General features: G+C 41.9%; 1 protein-coding gene across 1 annotated transcript; it reads right to left on the minus strand.

The window, feature by feature from the left end:
• Positions 1 to 3775: 3775 nt before the first annotated feature.
• Positions 3776 to 11333, minus strand: si:ch1073-416d2.4 (coiled-coil domain-containing protein 42 homolog). Its single transcript, XM_060932820.1, has 9 exons — positions 11224 to 11333; positions 11026 to 11080; positions 5609 to 5785; positions 5203 to 5360; positions 5016 to 5098; positions 4707 to 4879; positions 4341 to 4451; positions 4082 to 4198; positions 3776 to 3955 (listed from the first exon to the last, which is right to left on the minus strand). Exons 1-9 carry the CDS (start codon positions 11331 to 11333, stop codon positions 3776 to 3778), a joined length of 1164 nt encoding a protein of 387 aa, XP_060788803.1.
• Positions 11334 to 21467: the final 10134 nt, after the last annotated feature.

Consider the following 21467-nt stretch of genomic DNA (forward strand, 5'->3'; position numbering starts at 1 on the left):
GCCGTTGTTGCAACATTGAAATGGTAGCAGAGAGCACAGTTTTGAGAAACCACGAAAAGTCGAAGGAGCATTCAGAAAAAAAGAAAAAGCTTGCACCATCTCAGAAGTCAATAGTACACTGCCTACAAAAACCACCTGAAAAACAAAAATTAGACGAGGCTGTGAAGAGTGCAGAGATCAAGCTTGCAGGCGTCATGGCAGAGCACAATGTGGCTGTGAGAAATTCTGACCATTTGGTCTTAGTCTTAAAGGACATTTTCAAAGATTCACAGATTGCCCAAAACATGACCCTTGGACGCATGAAAACGACTGCCATAACAAAACATGTGATTGGTGATTGTTATGCCGAGAGCCTTGCTGAAATTCTGAAAACTAAGAAATTTAGTGTGTTGATTGATGAGTCAACTGACATTGGCAATGTGAAAACACTGTGTGTCGTCATGCGTGGCATCGGATGACGACAGCGACCTGGAGGTTGAATTCGAATCTTTCTAGTCTTACGGTAATTGTGCATTTACTTTCTCTTTGTGTCATAGTTTTCCCTTTACTACGGGAATATTGCGAATTACTGTTTAAAAATTTAAGTAATATTCTTTGGAAATTAAAATACAGCTAAAATAACTATATTGTATGCGTTTTGTTTGTGTACGATAATTTCTCACAAAAAACGATAATTTTGAGATTTTGGTACGATACTTGCATATTTCCTATCTGGCAACACTGACACACACACACACACACACACACACATACCCAGAGCAGTGGGCAGCCATGCTAACAGCACCCGGGAGCTAGGTGCCTCGCTCAAGGGCACCCCAGACCAAGGCCGTCCCATATTAACCTAACCGCATGTCTTTGGACTGTTGGGGAAACCGGAGCAGACATGAGGAGAAAGGCCCCCGCCGACCACTGAGCTCGAACGCAGAACCTTCTTGCTGTGAGGCGACTGTGCTAACCACTTACACCACCGTGCGGCACGTCCATACCGAACATCTCAAGTTTATATTTGATGAATATTACCATTTATGGGCGGCACAGTGGTGTAGTGGTTAGCACTGTCACCTCACAGCAAGAAGGTCCTGGGTTTCGAGCCCAGCGGCCAACTGGGGCCTTTCTGTGTGGAGTTTGCATGTTCTCCCCATGTCTGTGTGGGTTTCCTCCAGGTGCTCTGGTTTCCACCACAGTCCAAAGACATGCAGGTTAGGTTAATTGGTGGCTCTAAATTGACCGTAGGTGTGAATGTGAGTGTGAATGGTTGTTTGTCTGTATGTCTCAGCCCTGCGATGACCTGGCGACTTGTCCAGGGTGTACCCCGCCTCTCGCCCATAGTCAGCTGGGATAGGCTCCAGCTTGCCTGGGACCCTGGAGAACAGGATAAGTGGCTACAGATAATGGATGGATGGATTACCACTTATTTTTTTCGCAGTCCGGTTTCCATCAAATCGTACACTCTGATTGGCTTGCAAGCAGTCCGGAATTCTACGATCCGGACCCCGGTTATGGACCTTTGGCAACTTGCTTGTTCACAACAACAACAACAACAAAAACATAGTAGCAATTTTTTGTCAACATTTATTTTTGCATTTCTCAGTACAATAGCATTAATTTTACAGCATGGATGGCAATAACGACAGTGTTCACAGCAAAAGCGAGTTTTACTACCCTGATGAAAATGAAATAAAAGAAAACATTTCAGGAGAAAGCCTAAAACAAGCTTGTAGCAGGTTTGTTCTAAATATGGTTTCCCTTTCGGGCGCTCTCATTTTCTGTTAGAATTTGGAAAAGAAAAAAATAAATATATTATTTACCAGCTTAAGCTCGGTCTGTATCGTAAAATACCGTGACCTCAGCCTTGAAAATACTGACCTTGGCCCAGAGGCCTCAGTCAGAATTTTCAAGACCTTGGTCACAGTATTTCACGATATGGACCTCCCAGCTGGCAAATAATATATACATAATTTTAAAAAAAATTAAATAATTTTTAAATAAATCAAATTGCCTCTCTATTTGAGAAGTTTTTAATTATGAAATACTCCACACAGTTATATTTTTCACTAGTTTCTATTCTTTTATTTAAATTAGCAAAAAACACAATTTACAATTCACAATATAATATTTTGGGTTAAGGCCAACATTTACCTTTGCTCTAGTTTTGTCTCCTCAAAGGAAGGCATGCATGCTAATCTAATCTCACAGCATAGTTATCATGTTTGTTAGAAAATATGGCCACTACATTCTTTGAACAATAAAGAATGCACAGCTGGAACATTCCTCTGAATTCACTCTTTTTATATTCCTTCCTTTCCTGAAAATTTACTGTCTAGAACTTCCAGTTAATGGCGCTGCATTTGTGTACTGTCTTGCAATAGTTTTTGTGACGTATACAGTACTGCACAAAAGTCTTAGGCACCCAATTTTTTTTTCTTCATACAAACTTTCCAGGCAGGCAAGCTGGAGCCTATCCCAGCTGACTACGGACGAAAGGCTGGGTACACCCTGGACAAGTCACCAGGTCATCACAGGGCCGACACATAGACACAGACAACCATTCACACTCACATTCACACCTACGGTCAATTTAGAGTCACCAGTTAACCTAACCTGCATGTCTTTGGATTGTGGGGGAAACCGGAGCACCCGGAGGAAACCCATGCAGACACGGGGAAAACATGCAAACTCCACACAGAAAGGTCACTGGGCTCAAACCCAGAACCTTCTTGCTGTGAGGCGACTCTGCTAACCACTTACACCACTGTGTCGCCCATACTGTACAAACTTTGTTATAGATTTCTGTTTTATGATTTCTACATTATCGAGTCAGTACAAAACTATTTTAGAGTTCCAAACATTCATTTTCCAGCACAAAATTAAATGTTACACACAAAAAAAGTTTGTATCTGAGCAGCATTTGACACAGACTACTTTTCAGATTAAAGAAAACCTAATGAAGGCTACTGGGTTTTGCTTGAAAACGAAGAAGGAAGTGTGACAAAGTATCCAGAAGAACTGTGGTTGGTTCTGCAACATGCTCAGTAAAACCTACAGCTCATTTCCTTATAAAACTACACTCATTGTACCTGAGACTACGTTTTTTTGTTTTGTTTTTTTAAGTAAAGGGTCATCTCACACCAAATATTGACTTTTGACAAATTGACAAATATTGTTTCATTTATTATGGCTTACTGCTGTTTATAGTATTTATTTTAATGTTGAAACATCTAATTTAATTATTTTTAAGCTATTTTTGGTCTTCAGCATTTCTGTACATGTGTCTAAGACTTTTGCACAGTACTATATGTATAATACATATTGCACACAAGGTGGGAAATTGCAGATATTTCTTTCTTTCCTTCATTTCATACCTCAAGGGTGGGTTACAAATGGCTAATTCTTGATGTCTCTTGTTACCAGTCACAAATGTGTTTTATTGCATAATTTTGGAGGAGCTCAGCAGAGGTGGGTTTCCCAAAAGCCTCTTCACACTAAGAGCATCTTAACTAGCAAAGCGAGCGTTCATGGCGCTGCTTGTTCTATAATTTAACTCTTTATCCCTTAAAGCAGTTGCTACAGCCACCCTTGTACTGTATATGTACAGTATATACTGTTCACCCTTAGAACATATTTACAAGAAAAAAGTCTAAAGACAAGGTTTTGACAAGGTTTTAGACAAGGCGTCATATGTTGTCATTATGGGATATACACGGGGTCGTCGTATGTCGTTATTAAGGGGTAAAGAGTTAACGATGATCTTTGTGCTGCTATGCTTTTGGGAAACTTAGGCCAGTTCATTTTCGCCGGTTTTGCTACTGCTCTTGAAGTTAATTTTACTCGAGCTGTTTATAGTCAGGGCTGGTCCTTTTCTTGCTCCGTGTCTGCTCCTCGTCTTCAATTCTGAACTGGAGTCTGTTATCTGCAGTGCTCTCCTCTCTGTATCCGCTGTCTCCAGAATGAACTCCTGCAGAAACAGTTATGAGCAGACTTAATTTTGAGTTTTCCCATAATAAGAATGGCAGACTGCGATTCATGCACTCAATGTGTTCTAAGGGACACAAATAATCTATATTTATTGCATTTTTGAAACCTTTATCATGTCCATCATGGTGAGCAAGTCCATTCCTTGTAAAGGTCCATAGTGTTGCAGGTGGCATTGCTGCGCAAGATTTTTCACCGCTAACAAAAGATACCCAATCTCCTCAATCTACCCGCACACAAGAAACAAAGCTTTAAATTAGCTAGAGATGTTATTTGGGGAAACATAAAAATCTTGATCTGCATATTTACAAGCCTACGTTACAATCCATTAACACAGTAATGCAGAAATTATACATCAGATATCAGACCTGGCCTCGAGACTGGTCATGCTGAATATACAGGGTCATCTCTAGTTGTTTATTCTTCTCTCTGATTTGATCCCACTGGGTCTGCAGTTCTGACAGCTTCTTATGGAACATCTATCTCCAGGAATAAAATATACAGACCGTCAAATTGTGTGGTATACTACATGAAAGAAAGTAAACATTATCACAAATTACAATTGCAATAAGTGCATGTCAGCCCTGTGATGACCTGGCGACTTGTCCAGGGTGTACCCCGCCTTTCGCCCGTAGTCAGCTGGGATAGGCTCCAGCTTGCCTGCGACCCTGTAGAAGGATAAAGCGGCTACAGATAATGAGATGAGATGAGATGAATAAGTGCATGCCACATACAAGCCTGCTTGTGCTGTGCTCCATTTTAAGTGAATCCAGGTTGCATCGGCCCTCGTTTAGTTCCTCTGCCAGACTGGTAAGACATTGCAACAAGTCCTGCTGAGTGATCGACAAGGTCTCGTGGCGTCTGATGATGGGCATCACCAAAGAATCTGAGCCATATTCTAAATAAGCTGCACAGACGGGCATGCAATGCACATCCTCATGAGCAAGAAAGGCTACAGCAAGTTCAGTGTTCTACACAAGTCAGATTTGGATATTAATCTGATAAATGTTGGTTATATATTATAGCCAATGTACATTTTTTACCCTCTGGTAGTAAATCAAGACTCTTCATCATATACTCTTCATAAATCTTATATTTATCAACCCATTCTTTTAATTGCTGTTGCCTGTGGATAAAAAGTAAAAAAACAACAACACACATTTAATAATATGGCCTGAAATGAGACAACAGTTGTCAAAGATTATTTCTGTCTTTTCACAAATTCCTTACCGGATCTGAAGCTGCTCAAGTTCTTCATATAGTTTAGATTTCTCCTCTTCCTTCAGCTCATTCTCTTTTTTCTCTCGTTGGTATTTCTTCAGGGCACGCTGTCGCTTTACCGCATTTTCCTCCACAAACTTTTCAAACTTCAGTGCCCTCTCTTTCGTCTGTGGAAGAGACGCAATTCCTCGTCTAATTAATGCTTTCCAAGGTTCAGCCGATGTAGGTTTTAAGATGTTTTTGGCTATTGATATTTTAAAATCTGATGCACTATCAATAATTTATTGATTTGCAGTCATTAACTTCATGCGACATCAGAACTGTCATCCGATGAACTTACTGATGAATTCCAATTAGGTGCATCAAAATATGAAAAAACCTGAATTTCCTTGGCACCTTAATTAATCCAACTTACTTCTTCTTGTTTTTCCAGAAGTGCTGCCCTTCTCTGTTCCAGAGCCTGCATGCGATCTTTGAACTCGAGACGTTTCTGATTTAACTGCCTGTTTACATCATCCAACTGCACCTGCGTCTTCAATACCAGCGTCCTTTGAAGAGTGTTGACACCCGTTTTCAGGATTCTGTTAGATGACTGCACATTAGTACACAAGGTTAGAGACTGTAGAAGTATGTTATCCACATGTGCTGTCATGAAAGTGCTGTAAATGTTAGTGTTATTTTGAAATTGCCATGCAGAAACTGGAATGTTCAAATAAGAGGTCAAGATCAAGGAAGTCATTGTGCTCATATTATTTATAGGACAGGGTGAACTCTGGGACCATACAGTGTTTGCAGTCTTGACTTCAACATTTTCTGTCATTAATTGAATACTTTTGAGAAATGCATTAGGGATTTCTGAAATCTCTTATCAGATCAGTAGAAAAATCTGGATGCATACTCACAGGAGATATGATGAACCATTTAGCATTCATTGTGCCAAAATATTTTTGCCCATATACAGTGGTGCTTGAAAGTTTGTGAACCCTTTAGAATTTTCTATATTTCTGCATAAATGTGACCTAAAACAACATCAGATTTTCACACAAGTCCTAAAAGTAGATAAAGAGAACCCAGTTAAACAAATGAGACAAAAATATTATACTTGGTCATTTATTTATTGAGGAAAATGATCCAATATTACATATCTGTGAGTGGCAAAAGTATGTGAACCTTTGTTTTCAGTATCTGGTGTGACCCCCTTGTGCAGCAATAACTGCAAACTGCAACTAAATGTTTCCGGTAACTGTTGATCAGTCCTGCGCACCGGCTTGGAGGAATTTTAGCCCATTCCTCCATACAGAACAGCTTCAACTCTGGGATGGTGGTGAGTTTCCTCACATGAACTGCTCGCTTCAGGTCCTTCCACAACATTTCGATTGGATTAAGGTCAGGACTTTGACTTGGCCATTCCAAAACATTAACTTTATTCTTCTTTAACCATTCTTTGGTAGAATGACTTGTGTGCTTAGGGTCGTTGCCTTGCTGCATGACCCACCTTCTCTTGAGATTCAGTTCATGGACAGATGTCCTGACATTTTCCTTTAGAATTCGCTGGTATAATTTAGAATTCATTGTTCCATCAATGATGGCAAGCCGTCCTGGCCCAGATGCAGCAAAACAGGCCTGAACCATGATACTACCACCACCATGTTTCACAGATGGGATAAGGTTCTTATGCTGGAATGCAGTGTTTTCCTTTCTCCAAACATAACGCTTCTCATTTTAACCAAAATGTTATATTTTGATCTCATCCGTCCACAAAACACTCAGTGCGTTTACATGCACATCCAAATCGAGCTACTGTCGGTAATCGAGCTAAGGGCCCCAGCAGAGGTGCCAGAGAAATCCAATCCTACATGCACACAAGTTAATCGAGCTATTGTGTGAGGTACATTGTGCACCCGAGCCACAGGTGGTGCTACACGCCCCATCGTGTTGGTACACTTCCGGTTGTCGTCATGAAGAAGAGCTATTAAAGAGTATAAACAAAGTTATCAGCAGTGTTGCCAGATACTGCTGACGTTTTCCAGCCCAAAACATGTTCAAATCCGCCAGACTGCACTTAAAACCGCCCAATCTGGCAACACTGGCAGTTCTGTGTTCACAAGTTCCGTGTTCAAGCTGTTAGGCTTGCTCTAACAGACTGTATGGCTACAAACTGTCCTGCGCAGACCACTGTTTTGTAAGACGACTTATTTTGCACAATTGTATATTTTTCTAAAGTCCATTTTTTGCTTACAAACATTTTTTTTTCTAAAGTCCATTTTTTGCTTACAATTTAACTTATGTCTTAATAAACACACAAAAAGTTCAATTGTTTTGTTTTTATTGACATTCTTCAGATGTTGGACATCTATACACACACACACACACACACACACACACACACACACACACACACACACACACAAATACAGTGACCTGTTTATGTACACAATTCACAGCTATGCAACAGCTGTACAGATGTATTTGGTGATACAGTAAGTGAGCTAAATTTTAACAGTGCAAACAATGCCACAAAAAGAAAAGATTCATGCCGTTGTCATGCCGACTGAGGCTGTTGTGTTTCCCGCTTGTGGTCTCGTCACTCGTCACTTCCGGAAGGGGCAGTGCTGAAGTAAGTAGCTCGAATACGTAGCTCAATAGGGTATACATGCACTAAGTAGCTCGGCAGAAATCGCATAATCTAGGTCGTGTAGCTCGATTCTGAGAAATCAAGTTCGGTTCAATTTCAGCCGAATTAAGGTGTATACATGGCATTTTGAACTTTGATTTCAGTCGAGCAACGGCAGAAATTCGATTCTCTCTATGTGCATGTAAACGCACTGACTGTTCCAGTAGCCTTCTGGCTTGTCCATGTGATCTTTAGCAAACTGCGGAAGAGCAGCAATGTTCTTTTTGGAGAGCAGTGGCTTTCTCCTTGCAACCCTGCCATGCACACCATTGTTGTTCAGTGTTCTCCTGATGGTGGACTCATGAACATTAATATTAGCCAGTGTGAGAGAGGCCTTCAGTTGCTTAGAAGTTACCCTGGGGTTCTTTGTGACTGTGCCGACTATTACACACCTTGCTCTTGGAGTGATCTGTGTTGGTCAACCACTCCTGGGAAGGGTGACAATGGTCTTGAATTTCCTCCATTTGTACACAATCTGTCTGACTGTGGATTGGTGGAGTCCAAACTCTTTAGAAATGGTTTTGTAACCTTTTCCAGCCTGATGAGCATCAACAATGCTTTTTCTTAGGTCCTCAGAAATCTCCTTTGTTCGTGCCATGATACACTTCCACAAACACATGTTGTGAAGATCAGACTTTGATAGATCCCTGTTCTTTAAATAAAACGGGGTGTCCGCTCACATCTGATTGTCATCCCATTGATTGAAAATGCCTGACTCTAATTTCACCTTCAAATTAACTGCTAATCCTAGAGGTTCACATACTTTTGCCACTCACAGATACATAATACTGGATCATTTTCCTCAATAAATAAATGACCAAGTCTAATATTTTTGTCTCATTTGTTTAACTGGGTTCTCTTTATCTACTTTTAGGACTTGTGTGAAAATCTGATCATGTTTTATGCAGATATTTATGCAGAAATATAGAAAATTCTAAAGGGTTCACAAACTTTCAAGCATCACTGTATAGTAATCTAAAATAATAATAATAATAATAATAATAATAATAATAATAATAATAATAATAATAATAATAAATCTGCAGGATTTTCTTCCCAATACGTCATTCATTCATCCACCTATCTTCAGCAACTGTGGTTCACCCATTACAGCAGTTCCAGGGCCTATTCTAGGAGCATTAGGTTCAATAATGCAGAAAAACACCCTGCATTGGTCTCCATTACAGCACAAAACTCCATGTAAATAGAATACTTTGTGTTTCGCTATTAATCAGTAAGCACACTGTCTGTATCTAAGTATTTTTTTGGTTTTTAAATATTCCACCTCATTTAACACTTAATTCAACTTATCAACTTTTAACCAAAGTCTTCAGGCCATAGAAATAATTTTCATTTCAGGCCTTACGTTTGATACTCCTGCTTAGTCGACTTAATTTTTTTTAATGCAACTTATATGTCATCATTAGGACTTGTCTTGGCTTCTGAAGATAAGATAGTTTGGAACATAAACAAGTCACAATGTCCCATATTGCAATGTATTAATTTAGATAATAAAAATAAAGAAAAACATAATGCAACTGCAGTCTTTTAATGTTAACACACTAGATACTATTAACATTTATTAATGCATATTCGCAGTTTATGTCAGCGTTTTATTACAGTTTGTTTAATAAGTTTCAGTATTTTCTCAAACACCTAAATAATAATAATAATAAGAAGAAGAAGAAGAAGAAGAAGAAGAAGAAGCCTTTATTTGTCACACATACACTCAAGCACAGACTTAAGCCCACAGTGAAATTCAGCCTCTGCATTTAACCCATCTGAAGCAGTGAACACACACATGCACACACAAGTGAGCAATCAGCACACACACACACACACACACACACATATATATATATATATCCAGAGCAGTGGGCAGCACCCACTACAGCACCCAGGGAGTAGTTGGAGGTTAGGTGCCTTGTTCAAGGGCACTTCAACCCAAGGCTGCCCCATGTTAACCTAATCACATGTCTTTGGACTGTTGGGGAAACCAGAGCACCCAGAGGAAACCCACGCAGACATGGGAAAAACATGCAAACTCCACACAGAAAGGCCCCCTTCGGCTGCTGGGCTCGAACCCAGAACCTTCTTGCTGTGAGACGACTGTGATACTTGTTTTATTTGACAAGTGTGGTCCATATACAATTTAATTACTATTAGGAACACTTTATGCTTCACAGATTTATAGGTTTAAGATGAAAAATAAGATAATCCTGTCATTCACCTGCCACCTGTGTCTTGGTCTGGGGCACTTTTTTTTTTTTGCCCTGCTCTGTGCCATCTTATCCATCAGCCCATGAAATTTTGATCGCATGGTGTCATTTTTAAGGCTTAGTCTTCTTCTTCTGGCTGCTCCCGATTAGGGGTCGCCACAGCGGATCTTTCATCTCCATTGCTCCCTGTCTTCCGCATCCTTCTCTACCACACCTGCCACTTTCATGTCCTTTCTCACCACATCCATGTATCTCCTCTTTGGCCTTCCTCGTTTTCGTGTGCCTGGCAGCTCCATCCTCAACATTCTCCTTCCCACATGCTCTGCATCTCTTCTCAGGACGTGCCCATACCATCTCCATCTCATCTCTCTTAGCTTAATTCCCAAGCTCTCTACATGTGCTGTCCCTCTGATGTGCTCGTTCCTTATCCTGTCCAACCTCCCATCGCAAACCTTAACATCCTCAACTCCGCCACCTCCGACTTTGCCTCCTGTCTCTTCGTTAAGGGTACGGTCTCCAATCCGTACATCACAGCTGGTCTCACTACTGTCTTCTACATCTTAGCTTTCACTTTTGCTGGGACTTTCTGATCACAAATGACTCCTGAAATCCTTCTCCAACTGCTCCACCGTGCCTGCACTCTCTTTCTCACCTCACTATCGCAGCCCCCATTTTCCTGCACAGGTACTTGAATTCACCAACGTCTACTCCTTGCATCTTGACGCTGCTGTTCCCCTTCATTCCTCTTCGTTCCATTGCATACTTCCATCTCTCTAAACCCAGCTCAACCTCATTTCTACTTTCACCACATATCACAATATCCATTAAGGCTTAGTAATCATAATAAAAGCATATTATTACAGCATGACATACACGTGCTCAAGTGTCCCTTTGACCAGAGTTCATTCTGTAGTAAAGAGGAGGTGTAAACATGCATACCTGTGTTATGACAGGGATGTGTTTGACATTCTCTTCTTCTTCTCTGCTATGAGAAAGAAAGAAAGAAACTATTATGCAGATTAGCTTCGTGCATTTCTGTGGGTTATGTTCCCTGCAGCTGTAGCACCGTGTTTACAATTCACTTAATAACAGTTCAGTTATTTCCCCTTTATTCACTTTAGTTAAAGAATAACCTCATACCCGTGATCCTCTAACTGCGTTACAAAAATATTTTTCAGCCTGTTTTCCACTTTCAGTTGAAAACGCGGGTCGTCCTTATTCAGCAAAGGGAGAGAGAGTGTGCCCATTTTTGATGAGGTCTCCAGCCTGTTTTCTGGTGATTACTAAATTAAAAATGACCTAAAATACTCCAGAATCTTTACATTTAAATGTTCCTTCCGGGTTTTGTGTCGGTCTGAACTTGTGTTGCGTTGTTGCTAGGAGACCGCGGGACAGAAGGACGCAGAGCGTTTCCCCGTTGTCACAGCAACGACCCCAGAGGCCTTCTCTCTGTATCCTTATCATGCATTGTGCTCTGAAGAGCATCAGACATCTACACACTCTGTCTTTTAAAATGCGACATTTAAATGCAATGCACGCATCTATTTCCCCAAGTACACTTACAATGTAAGTTACCAGCTGTAGCTCATCTCATCTCATCTCATCTCATCTCATCTCATTATCTCTAGCCGCTTTATCCTTCTACAGGGTCGCAGGCAAGCTGGAGCCTATCCCAGCTGACTACGGGCGAGAGGCGGGGTACACCCTGGACAAGTCGCCAGGTCATCACAGGGCTGACACATAGACACAGACAACCATTCACTCTCATGGTCAATTTAGAGTCACCAGTTAACCTAACCTGCATGTCTTTGGACTGTGGGGGAAACCGGAGCACCCGGAGGAAACCCACGCGGACACGGGGAGAACATGCAAACTCCACACAGAAAGGCCCTCGCCGGCCCCGGGGCTCGAACCCAGGACCTTCTTGCTGTGAGGCGACAGCGCTAACCACTACACCACCATGCCGCCCCCCAGCTGTAGCTACTAATCACAATTTGTCACTCATCTGTCATTTACTACTGGTCCACCAGTGGCTGGATATTGACTGGATTCTCACACATGTACAGCATTTGGCAGGCACCCTTATCCAGACTTGCATTTATCTCATTTATACAACCAAGCGGATGACGGCCCAGCAGTGGCAGCTTGGCAGTGATGGGGTTTGAACTCATGACCTTCCAATCATTTTCATCCATCCATTGTTTATACTCATTCTGCTGAGGGTTATGAAGTGAGCTGGAGTCAATCCTAGCTGACTCCAGGTGAGAGGCGAGGTACATCCTGGGCAGGTCACCAATCTATCGCAAGGCTAACACAGAGAGAGACAGACAGCCAGTCACGCTCGCATTCACGTCTATGGGTAGTTTGGAGTAGCTTCTCATTTTGATTCTCACCAAATGCGTGCACACACCAGCTATGTTCCCTGATCTCTCCAGGGTTTTCAAATGCTTAGAGATGTAAAACTTTTGTTGACATTATAGTTACTCTGGTTAACCAAAGCTGGTGAGACCGAGGAGACTTGGGACAGTTTGTATTCCCTTAAATTAATTTCAACAAATCAGGTTCATGATTACATCAGAAGTTAGATGTTGCCGCTTAGACTAACCTACTTCCTTTGCAGCCACGAAACTGGACACTGCAGTAAGCTATGTACAGTGCAATATTTTTGAGAACCAAAATTTGTATTTTCTACTTCAGTCCACCTCCATTCTATGGTGTGATGTACGCTAATGAATTCGGGATTTTTTTACTGTATATAGTATTATTTATTAAACTTAAACTCTGGTGAAAAAGCATTTAAGGATTAATTTAGCATTCACTGTGCCAAAATATTTTTGCCCATATACAGTGGTGCTTGAAAGTTTATGAACCCTTTAGAATTTTCTATATTTCTGCATCAATGTGACCTAAAACATCATCAGATTTTCACACAAGTCCTAAAAGTAGATAAAGAGAACCCAATTAAACAAATGAGACAAAAATATTATACTTGGTCATTTATTTATTGAGGAAAATAATCCAATATTACATATCTGTGAGTGGCAAAAGTATGTGAACTTTTGCTTTCAGTATCTGGTGTGACCCCCTTGTGCAGCAATAACTGCAACTAAACGTTTCCGGTAACTGTTGATCAGTCCTGCACACCAGCTTGGAGGAATTTTAGCCCGTTCCTCCGTACAGAACAGCTTCAACTCTGGGATGTTGGTGGGTTTCCTCACATGAACTGCTCACTTCAGGTCCTTCCACAACATTTCGACTGGATTAAGGTCAGTACTTTGACTTGGCCATTCCAAAACATTAACTTTATTCTTCTTTAACTATTCTTTGGTAGAACGACTTGTGTGCTTAGGGTCGTTGTCTTGCTGCATGACCCACCTTCTCTTGAGATTGAGTTTATGGACAGATGTCCTGACATTTTCCTTTAGAATTCACTGGTATAATTCAGAATTCATTGTTTCATTAATGATGGCAAGCCATCCTGGCCCAGATGCAGCAAAACAGGCTCAAACCATGATACTACCACCAGCATGTTTCACAGATGGGATAAGGTTCTTATGCTGGAATGCAGTGTTTTGAAAACCTCTCCAGGGTTTTCAAATGCTTAGAGATGTAAAACTTTTGTTGATATTATAGTTACTCTGGTTAACCAAAGTTGGTGAGAGCAGGAAGACTTGGGACAGTTTGTATTCCCTTAAATTAATTTCAACAAATCAGGTTCATGATTACATCAGAAGTTAGATGTTGCCGCTTAGACTAACCTACTTCCTTTGCAGCCATGAAACTGGACACTGCAGTAAGCTACCGTATGTACAGTACAATATTTTTGTGAACCAAAATTTGTATTTTCTATTTCAGCCCACCTCCATTCTATGGTGTAATGTACACTGGCAAATTTGGGATTTGTTAGGAATTAAAGCGTGTAGCCTAGAGTTATTGTATATAGTATTATTTATTAAACTTAAACTCTGGTGAAAAAGCATTTAAGGATTAATTTTTGGCCAGATGGGGAGAGTTGGGGGCAACATGGTGGTGTAGCACTGTCACTTCACAGCAAGAAGGTCCTGGGTTCGAGCCCAGCGGACGGCGAGGGCCTTTCTGTGTGGAGTTTGCATGTTCTCCCCGTGTCTGCGTGGGTTTCCTGGTGCTCCGTTTTCCCCCACAGTCCAAAGACATGCAGGTTAGGCTAATTGGTGGCTCTAAATTGACCGTAGGTGTGAATGTGAGTGTGAATGGTTGTGTGTCTCTGTGTCAGTCCTGCGATGACCTGGTGACTTGTCCAGGGCGTACCCCGCCTCTTGCCCAGCTGGGATAGGCTCCAGCTTGCCTGCGACCCTGTAGAACAGGTAAGTGGTTACAGATAATGGATGGATGGAATGAGTTGGGACAGTTCATCATGTTACAGGTTTTTCTTGTGGTTTACAAATATAAATTTGTTTAAATTTTGTTGTTAAAAATGTGGGCGTGTACCTGCATGAGGATGAAGCTTATTTAATTCCTTCTTGGGAATGGAAATGTTTTGTCTAGTTAGGTTTTGGCTAAACTGACATTTTTCTATCACTGTACCAGCATTGTGTGTTCATACAGTTCATATGTTACAAGTTCTGAAAATAAATAAAAATTAAACATGTAGGACTTGGGTATTTTATTTTTGTTCCATCTCTCCCCTCAATGATAAATCTCTCCCCACAAAAAATAATGACAGAAAAAGCCTCCTGACAGATAGCAAAGTATGTTAGCTGGCTAATGTTAAATAGATAACTATGTTAGTTGGCTAATATTAGAGCCAAATTGTATATTGTATAATTACAAAGGCATACTATATGTTTCCTACCACATTTGTTGTTTTGTGTTTTCACTCAAATTCTGCCTTACTAAGGCCCTGTCCACACGGCAACGGATTCAGGTGAATCTGATAAAATTGTTTATCGTTTCGGCCTGGCGTCCACACGGCACCGGCGTTTTGGGTGCCCCGAAACTAAATCTTTTGAGAACGGGTTCCAGAGTGGAAAAATCTGGCAACGGCCCTGTTGCAAAGTCGTCTGGATGAGTAGAACGGATTTGTTTACGATGACGTCACAACCACATGACTGTCAGTGCTTCACGCCAGGTAGAAGTGTAACGAACTCGATGCGAGTTGTCAACAAATCCTATAACTTGGTTCATGAAACGCGCTTACAAAATATTTTCACTGTGAATATTTATTGTGTTGCAAAGTGAGAGAGAGAGAGAGAGAGAGAGAGAGAATAGCCCTTAGGGCAGAGTCTTTAGTCCAAACACTGCGGAAGCAGTACCAAACCGCGCACCGCCCGTGCGCTTTCCAAAAACAAAAACAATCCCGCCAGCAAAAATAGGAAAAAAAAGGAGCGATCTCACCTCTTCAGATGTTGGTTTAACTCCGACAATACATTCCTCAAAAAGGGCGTAGAAGAACAAAGTAATCCATCAACGTGTAGCATTCAATTTATTCCGGACCATTAAAGAATTCTGGAGGATATCAGAATGTTGGCGTACCGGCTTCCATCTACCCCCATTCATTCCTCTTTCCGTGTCTTTCGTTTTACGCTACTGATTAATAATCAAAACTTTATGTGGCTGATGCTACAGAAGAAGGGGTTTATGTGCATGCGTCTACTTCTTCTATTGTTCTGATGTTTCCGATGGGACCGTCTTACAGCGCACGTAGTGGTGTGGCATGTGTATTGCATCATTTTCAGCAAGCGTTGCGTTGCCATATGTACCTGATATTTTACTGATCCGTTGCCCATGTGGACGCGATATTTTAAAAAAAAAATCTCGTTGCCGTTGTCGTGTGGATGTAGCCTTAGGCTTGCTAGATGTCAACAGCCACAAGAAGGATTTCTGCTGCTCATTAGAGTGCTGGAGTAGGAGCTGAGAGTGCAGTTCAGCAGGAAATGGTGAGTAATAGGCTACAGGAAGAGCAGTAATATCATTTTACATTTCAAGGTTGAAAGGATTAAATGGGAAAGCCAGCCATTTTCTCATATTGGTCAGTTGCATTTAAAATGAAGCCAACCAAAATGTTGAAAAAAAAATGCTTGTCAACTAACCCTTTTTCATTTTAAGCATGTTTAGAGGTAGACTGCCCTTCAGATTTTCCAAGTTTAGCTCATAGAAAGAATTTTCCCCGACCCCCAATTATTTTTGTTTAATGGACCGAAAGCTACTGAATTCAAATCATAGACTTCCAATTTTATTAGTTTTTTTTTAATAGAACAATTAATTAATTTAGGGCCACGTGGCCCTAAATTCTCTGCTATTTTTTCTTGCTTCACTGTGACCTAATTCAAGATACTACATCATGCATCACGTGGTGGGCTTTCCCTGTTCGCGCAAGGCATTGTGGGATACAAATTTGAAACAGGAGAGAAAAATGGCAGATGTGAGTGTGCAAATGAAACTGGAAAGACCAGCTACAGTAATGGAAAGCGAGAAGAAAAGACATTATGTTGCAAAGGAAAGGAAACGAAGAACCAAACTAATAAATATCGGCGGTCAGTGAGCACCTTGGTGTGATCAGCTGTTCATTTAGTGACAGAATGATGTAACTGTCAGTGCATGGTCAAAGTAAACCTGTAAATGGCAGTAATGCAACACTGTGGATGCCAGCTGCCGTAAAACCCTCAAGATAAAGAAGACGACAACTAAGGTAAACCTATGCATGCGCACATGGACTTCCTGTGTCTGCTTGACTGCGTGAAGCTAGCGATTTCATGAATATTATTTGCTATGGAATCCCCTCAAATTAAATAACTTCCCAGCCACAGAATGGCCTGGGTTTTTTTTTTAGATATTACAAAAATAAACATATATCTGTCAGACTGCAGGCACTCATGGGTGTATCTGCAGGGGAGAGCAGGGATGCAAACAGGAAGCGTAGCCAAATCAGAAAGCAAACTCGAAGTCAGAAAGCAGGCGGGAGTCGGTTGATCAGCAAACAGAATAGTGGAGAGCAGACTAGAGAGTGAAACAGGTAAACATAGCACAGGTCCAAGAAACTAGAGGTGGGCAAGAAAGGCTTATTATGACTGGGTAAACACAGAACAATACTTCACACTGAAGGTGTGTGAGAGAGAGGCTTAAGTAGCATTGCTGATTAACAGTTAATGACTGTCAGGTGAACTTAATAGGAAGGAGACGGGGGGGGGGGGGGGGGGGGCGCTGTGAACTTTGGCCGTTGTAGTTTTGGGAAGCCATATTTGCAGTTCAGTTAGAGTTTTGACTCACAACACCATTCCTGACAATATCACAATTACCAAATTTGAGAGGGAACTAAATTTCACAGATTTTATGAAATCAAATGACCGTCTACTTTTAATCAGATTAGTTTGAAAAGTCTGATCCGCCCCTACACACCAGCCACATCCCTACGCTCCACTGCTACTGGTTGCCTGGCCCCTCCTCCTCTCCGCTCCTGCCCAGCCCGCTCAAGACTGCTGTCTGTCCTGGTTCCCCATTGGTGGAATGACCTTCCCATTGAGGTCAGAACTGCCAACTCCCTGACCACCATGATGCGCAGACTGAAAACTCACCTCTTCAGTCTGCACCTCTCCCCTTCTTCCCTGCCCACTGTGTAACTGACAACCCAGACTGTGTCCTGTCCAGCCTGGGGTTAGCCATTGGAGTTTTCCTTCCATCCATTATCTGTAGCCGCTTATCCTGTACAGGGTTACAGGCAAGCTGAAGCCTATCCCAGCTGACTATGCCGAGAGGCGAGGTACAAGTCACCAGGTAATCACAGGGCTAACACATAGAGACAAACAACCATTCACACTCACATTCACACCTACGGTCAATTTAGAGCCACCAATTAGCCTAACCTGTGCATCTTTGGACTGTGGGGGAAACCGGAGCACCCAGAGGAAACCCACTCAGACACGGGGAGAACATGCAAACTCCACACAGAAAGGCCCTCGTCGACTGCTGGGCTCGAACCCAGGACCTTCTTGCTGTGAGGTGACAGTACTAACCACTACACCACCATGCCACCTGAAATTAATCAAGGAGGCTATACAACAAGTGGAGCCACTGTCATTGTCAACTCTATTTGACTTTGATATTTGTCTTTGTAGCTTTGCAGATGAAATCCTGTACTAATATTGAATATTTAGGAATGACATGACCACCTTTTTCTTCTCAGTGAGGTTGCAAAGGGAAGAATATGATAAGATAGAACAGAGTATGGGGGTGGGTGTGTAGATGACATGTGGGCGAATCCCCTGACCTCAGTACATTGTAGACCTTGATGCTGACCACTGCACTACCATGCTGCCCTTATTCATCTTCACTGTTCCTGCTTTATCCAGAGCCCTAGGAACACTGGGTGTGAGGAAGGGAATACACCCTGGATGGAACATCAGTATATTGTCACACTCATTCACACTTGGGAACAATTCAACATAACCAGTCCACTTACTGGCGTGTTTTAGCTTGATTTTTGATTGATCTATGCTGCTTCAAACAAATGGCCCACCTCATCTAATAGTTACCACATTGTTTAGCTTTGTCTCTCTATTTAGTTTTACACAGTTAAGTGCATGGGTGCTAGTGCAGAGGCAAATGAGCCTAAGCAATGTTCAGCATGTCCTTAAAAGGTATTTGTAGCTCAGGCAGGGCAGCTCGGCCTTTCAGCTCAAATAGGGAGTGAAACTGGTTTCTCAGATACACACTGAAACAGATGCACTGGATGAGGCTAATGTGAGTACAGATATTCCCAAAAGTTCTCTTTCTTATGTTAAATTATTGTGTTTCAGGGTTTAAGTGCTATAATTAGTGTTGCTTGTTTCATGCTCTAACGCACACAATTCTGTGTGCACTGGTTTGCTAATACTGCGCATCTCTATCAGCTTCAGAGTCGGCTACATACTATCTCGTATGCATGCAGTACAATAGAGGTGATTGACTAAACAAAGCACAAATACCAAAAAGGATTTATGAACGACACTATGGTATGATGTTGCATTACAGGAACTCCTGATCAAGATTCATGATTGCATCCGTTTATCTACATGAACAGCTATCAGAAGTGTTCATAAGAAGGTGTGTGGCATTTCTAAATAGCCCTGCTTCCTCACTAGATCAACTTGGAGATACTATTAATGGCATGGTAAGATTTTTTTTTTTTTTAGAAGGACATTGCTTTTTATTCTGCAAGAAGATCCTAGCTCTTTCAAAATCACAGTTATATTACTTATACTGCACACGAAACATAAATATTCTGGTTTATGTTTAAGGCAGTATTTCTGAATACACACCAGCTAGCTACACTGTATATGGAAAAGCGCCAGAAGTTTGTCTCTTGACATTTATGTACTATCTTCAGGAGTCTAATTATGGGAAGGGTAATCTGTTATCAGTCCTATCACAGCCTGCTGGCCTACTTCCTAAAATGACATTCAGCTTTGCTTAAAGGAGTAGACTAGGGAAATGTCCAATTACACAGATTTTCTTCTTTCTTTAAATGTAATCAAGTGCCTACAACATGTTTATTGTACAATTTTTTAGCACTAGCTTTGTGCTCATGCTAAAGGCTGTTCAGTAATCTCAAACAGGCTATTTGTCATCATGGGAAAATAAACAAAAATACAACTTTCTCCAATTTATTAAAGAATTTCGAAACATTAAATTTTGCCCATGGGCGGCATGGTGGTGTAGTGGTTAGCACTGTCACCTCACAGTAAAAAGGTTCTGGGTTCGAGCCCAGTGGCCGACGGGGGCCTTTCTGTGTGGAGTTTGCATGTTCTTCCCGTGTCAGCATGAGTTTCCTCTGGGTGCTCTGGTTTCTCAAAGACATGCAGGTTAGGCTAATTGGTGGCTCTAAATTGACCATAGGTGTGAATGTTTGTCTCTATTGCCGCTTTTCCACTACAAACGCGGCTGAGCCGTGCCGTGCCGAGTCGAGCTGAGTCGAGCTGAGCGGGGCTGTTGGAGTTGCATTTCGACTACAACCGCGCTGAACCGTGCTGGCTGGAAGTGGGTGGACACATTGGGTGGAGTGAGCGAAAGTGGGTGGACGTCACGTGATGTCGTTAAGCAGCGCAAACAGTGACATCAGTGACAGTGGCGGAACAAGTCAGAGCCGGGCCGGGGGCGGGGCAAATGACCGGGCCCTTTATTAAAGCTTATCATAACATCATTTTAGGCTACAAAATGTCCGCAACTGCGGTGTTTACCAATTTCAACACTACCGGGTGCAACTATGTTATTTAGTACATCAAGTCCTTCAAACGAACATGTAACTCAGAAACAAAAAACATTAGGATACTGTACATGGCTCATAATAAAACATCAATAGCCTATACTGCGCACATTATTTGAAGGGCATACGAATGAGCGCTCAGAGGTTGCAACGCTGACAGGAAGAGTCAGAAATAAAAGGAGGGCGGTGCAAACCTCACTGAATGCACTGTGTTTACCAATTTCAACACTCCGGGGTGCAACTATGTTATTTTGTACATTAAGTCCTTCAAACGAACATGTAACTCAGAAACAAAAAAAACATTCGGCGACATACTGTACATGGCTCATAATAAAACATCAATAGCCTACTGCGCGCATTATTTGAAGGGCATACGACGAGCCTTGCGCTCCGCGAACTCGTCCACGATGCTCTGTATGTCACTGATTCAGTGATCTTTTAAGCGGTAGTATCACGACCCGAATAGTAAACAATAAACATGGAGGACATGGAGTCGTTAGTGTTGCTGGTCTTGGTGCTGTGGCTTGTGGTCACCGACAACGCCAACAGATACTGGCAAGAGTGTATAGATGAGGCGAGGCGCATAAGGCTTCAGAAATTCTCGTAATTCATAATTATTCTCCTTCCGGGTTTGCGGTGTTTACAGATCCCAGCGTGCTCGCGGGGCGTGTGTGGGCATGTGAGGACACTCCTCCTCACCAATCAGTGCACAGGGGAGTGTCTGCTCACGCCCCCAACCTCAGTCGGCACGGTTTGGCTCGCTTCAGCCCCACTCCAAAACGGTGCGAGTTTTAGGGGCTAAGCAGGGCTGAAACGAGCTGAGTCGTGCTGGTTTTTGGTAGTCGAAACGCGAGCCGTGTCGGGCTGAAGTGAGCTGAAGCGAGCTGAAGTGAGCTGAAAAAGGGTAGTGGAAAAGGGCCATAAGTGTCAGCCCTGCGATGATCTGGCGACTTGTCCAGGGCCTGGACAAGTCGCCAGATCATCGCAGGGCTGACACATAGAGAAATAATAATAATAATAAGCGGTTACAGATAATGGATGGAATGGATAAATTTTGCCCAGCAATCCTACTGTACAGAAAATGCACCTTTGGAAATTTGAATATGTAAACTGAACTTGAAGGCATTGTGGGCTTTTTGTAGATCTTTATTTTCATTTCTATGTT

This window comes from Neoarius graeffei, chromosome 11 (assembly GCF_027579695.1).
Source record: "Neoarius graeffei isolate fNeoGra1 chromosome 11, fNeoGra1.pri, whole genome shotgun sequence".
NCBI lineage: Eukaryota > Metazoa > Chordata > Actinopteri > Siluriformes > Ariidae > Neoarius > Neoarius graeffei.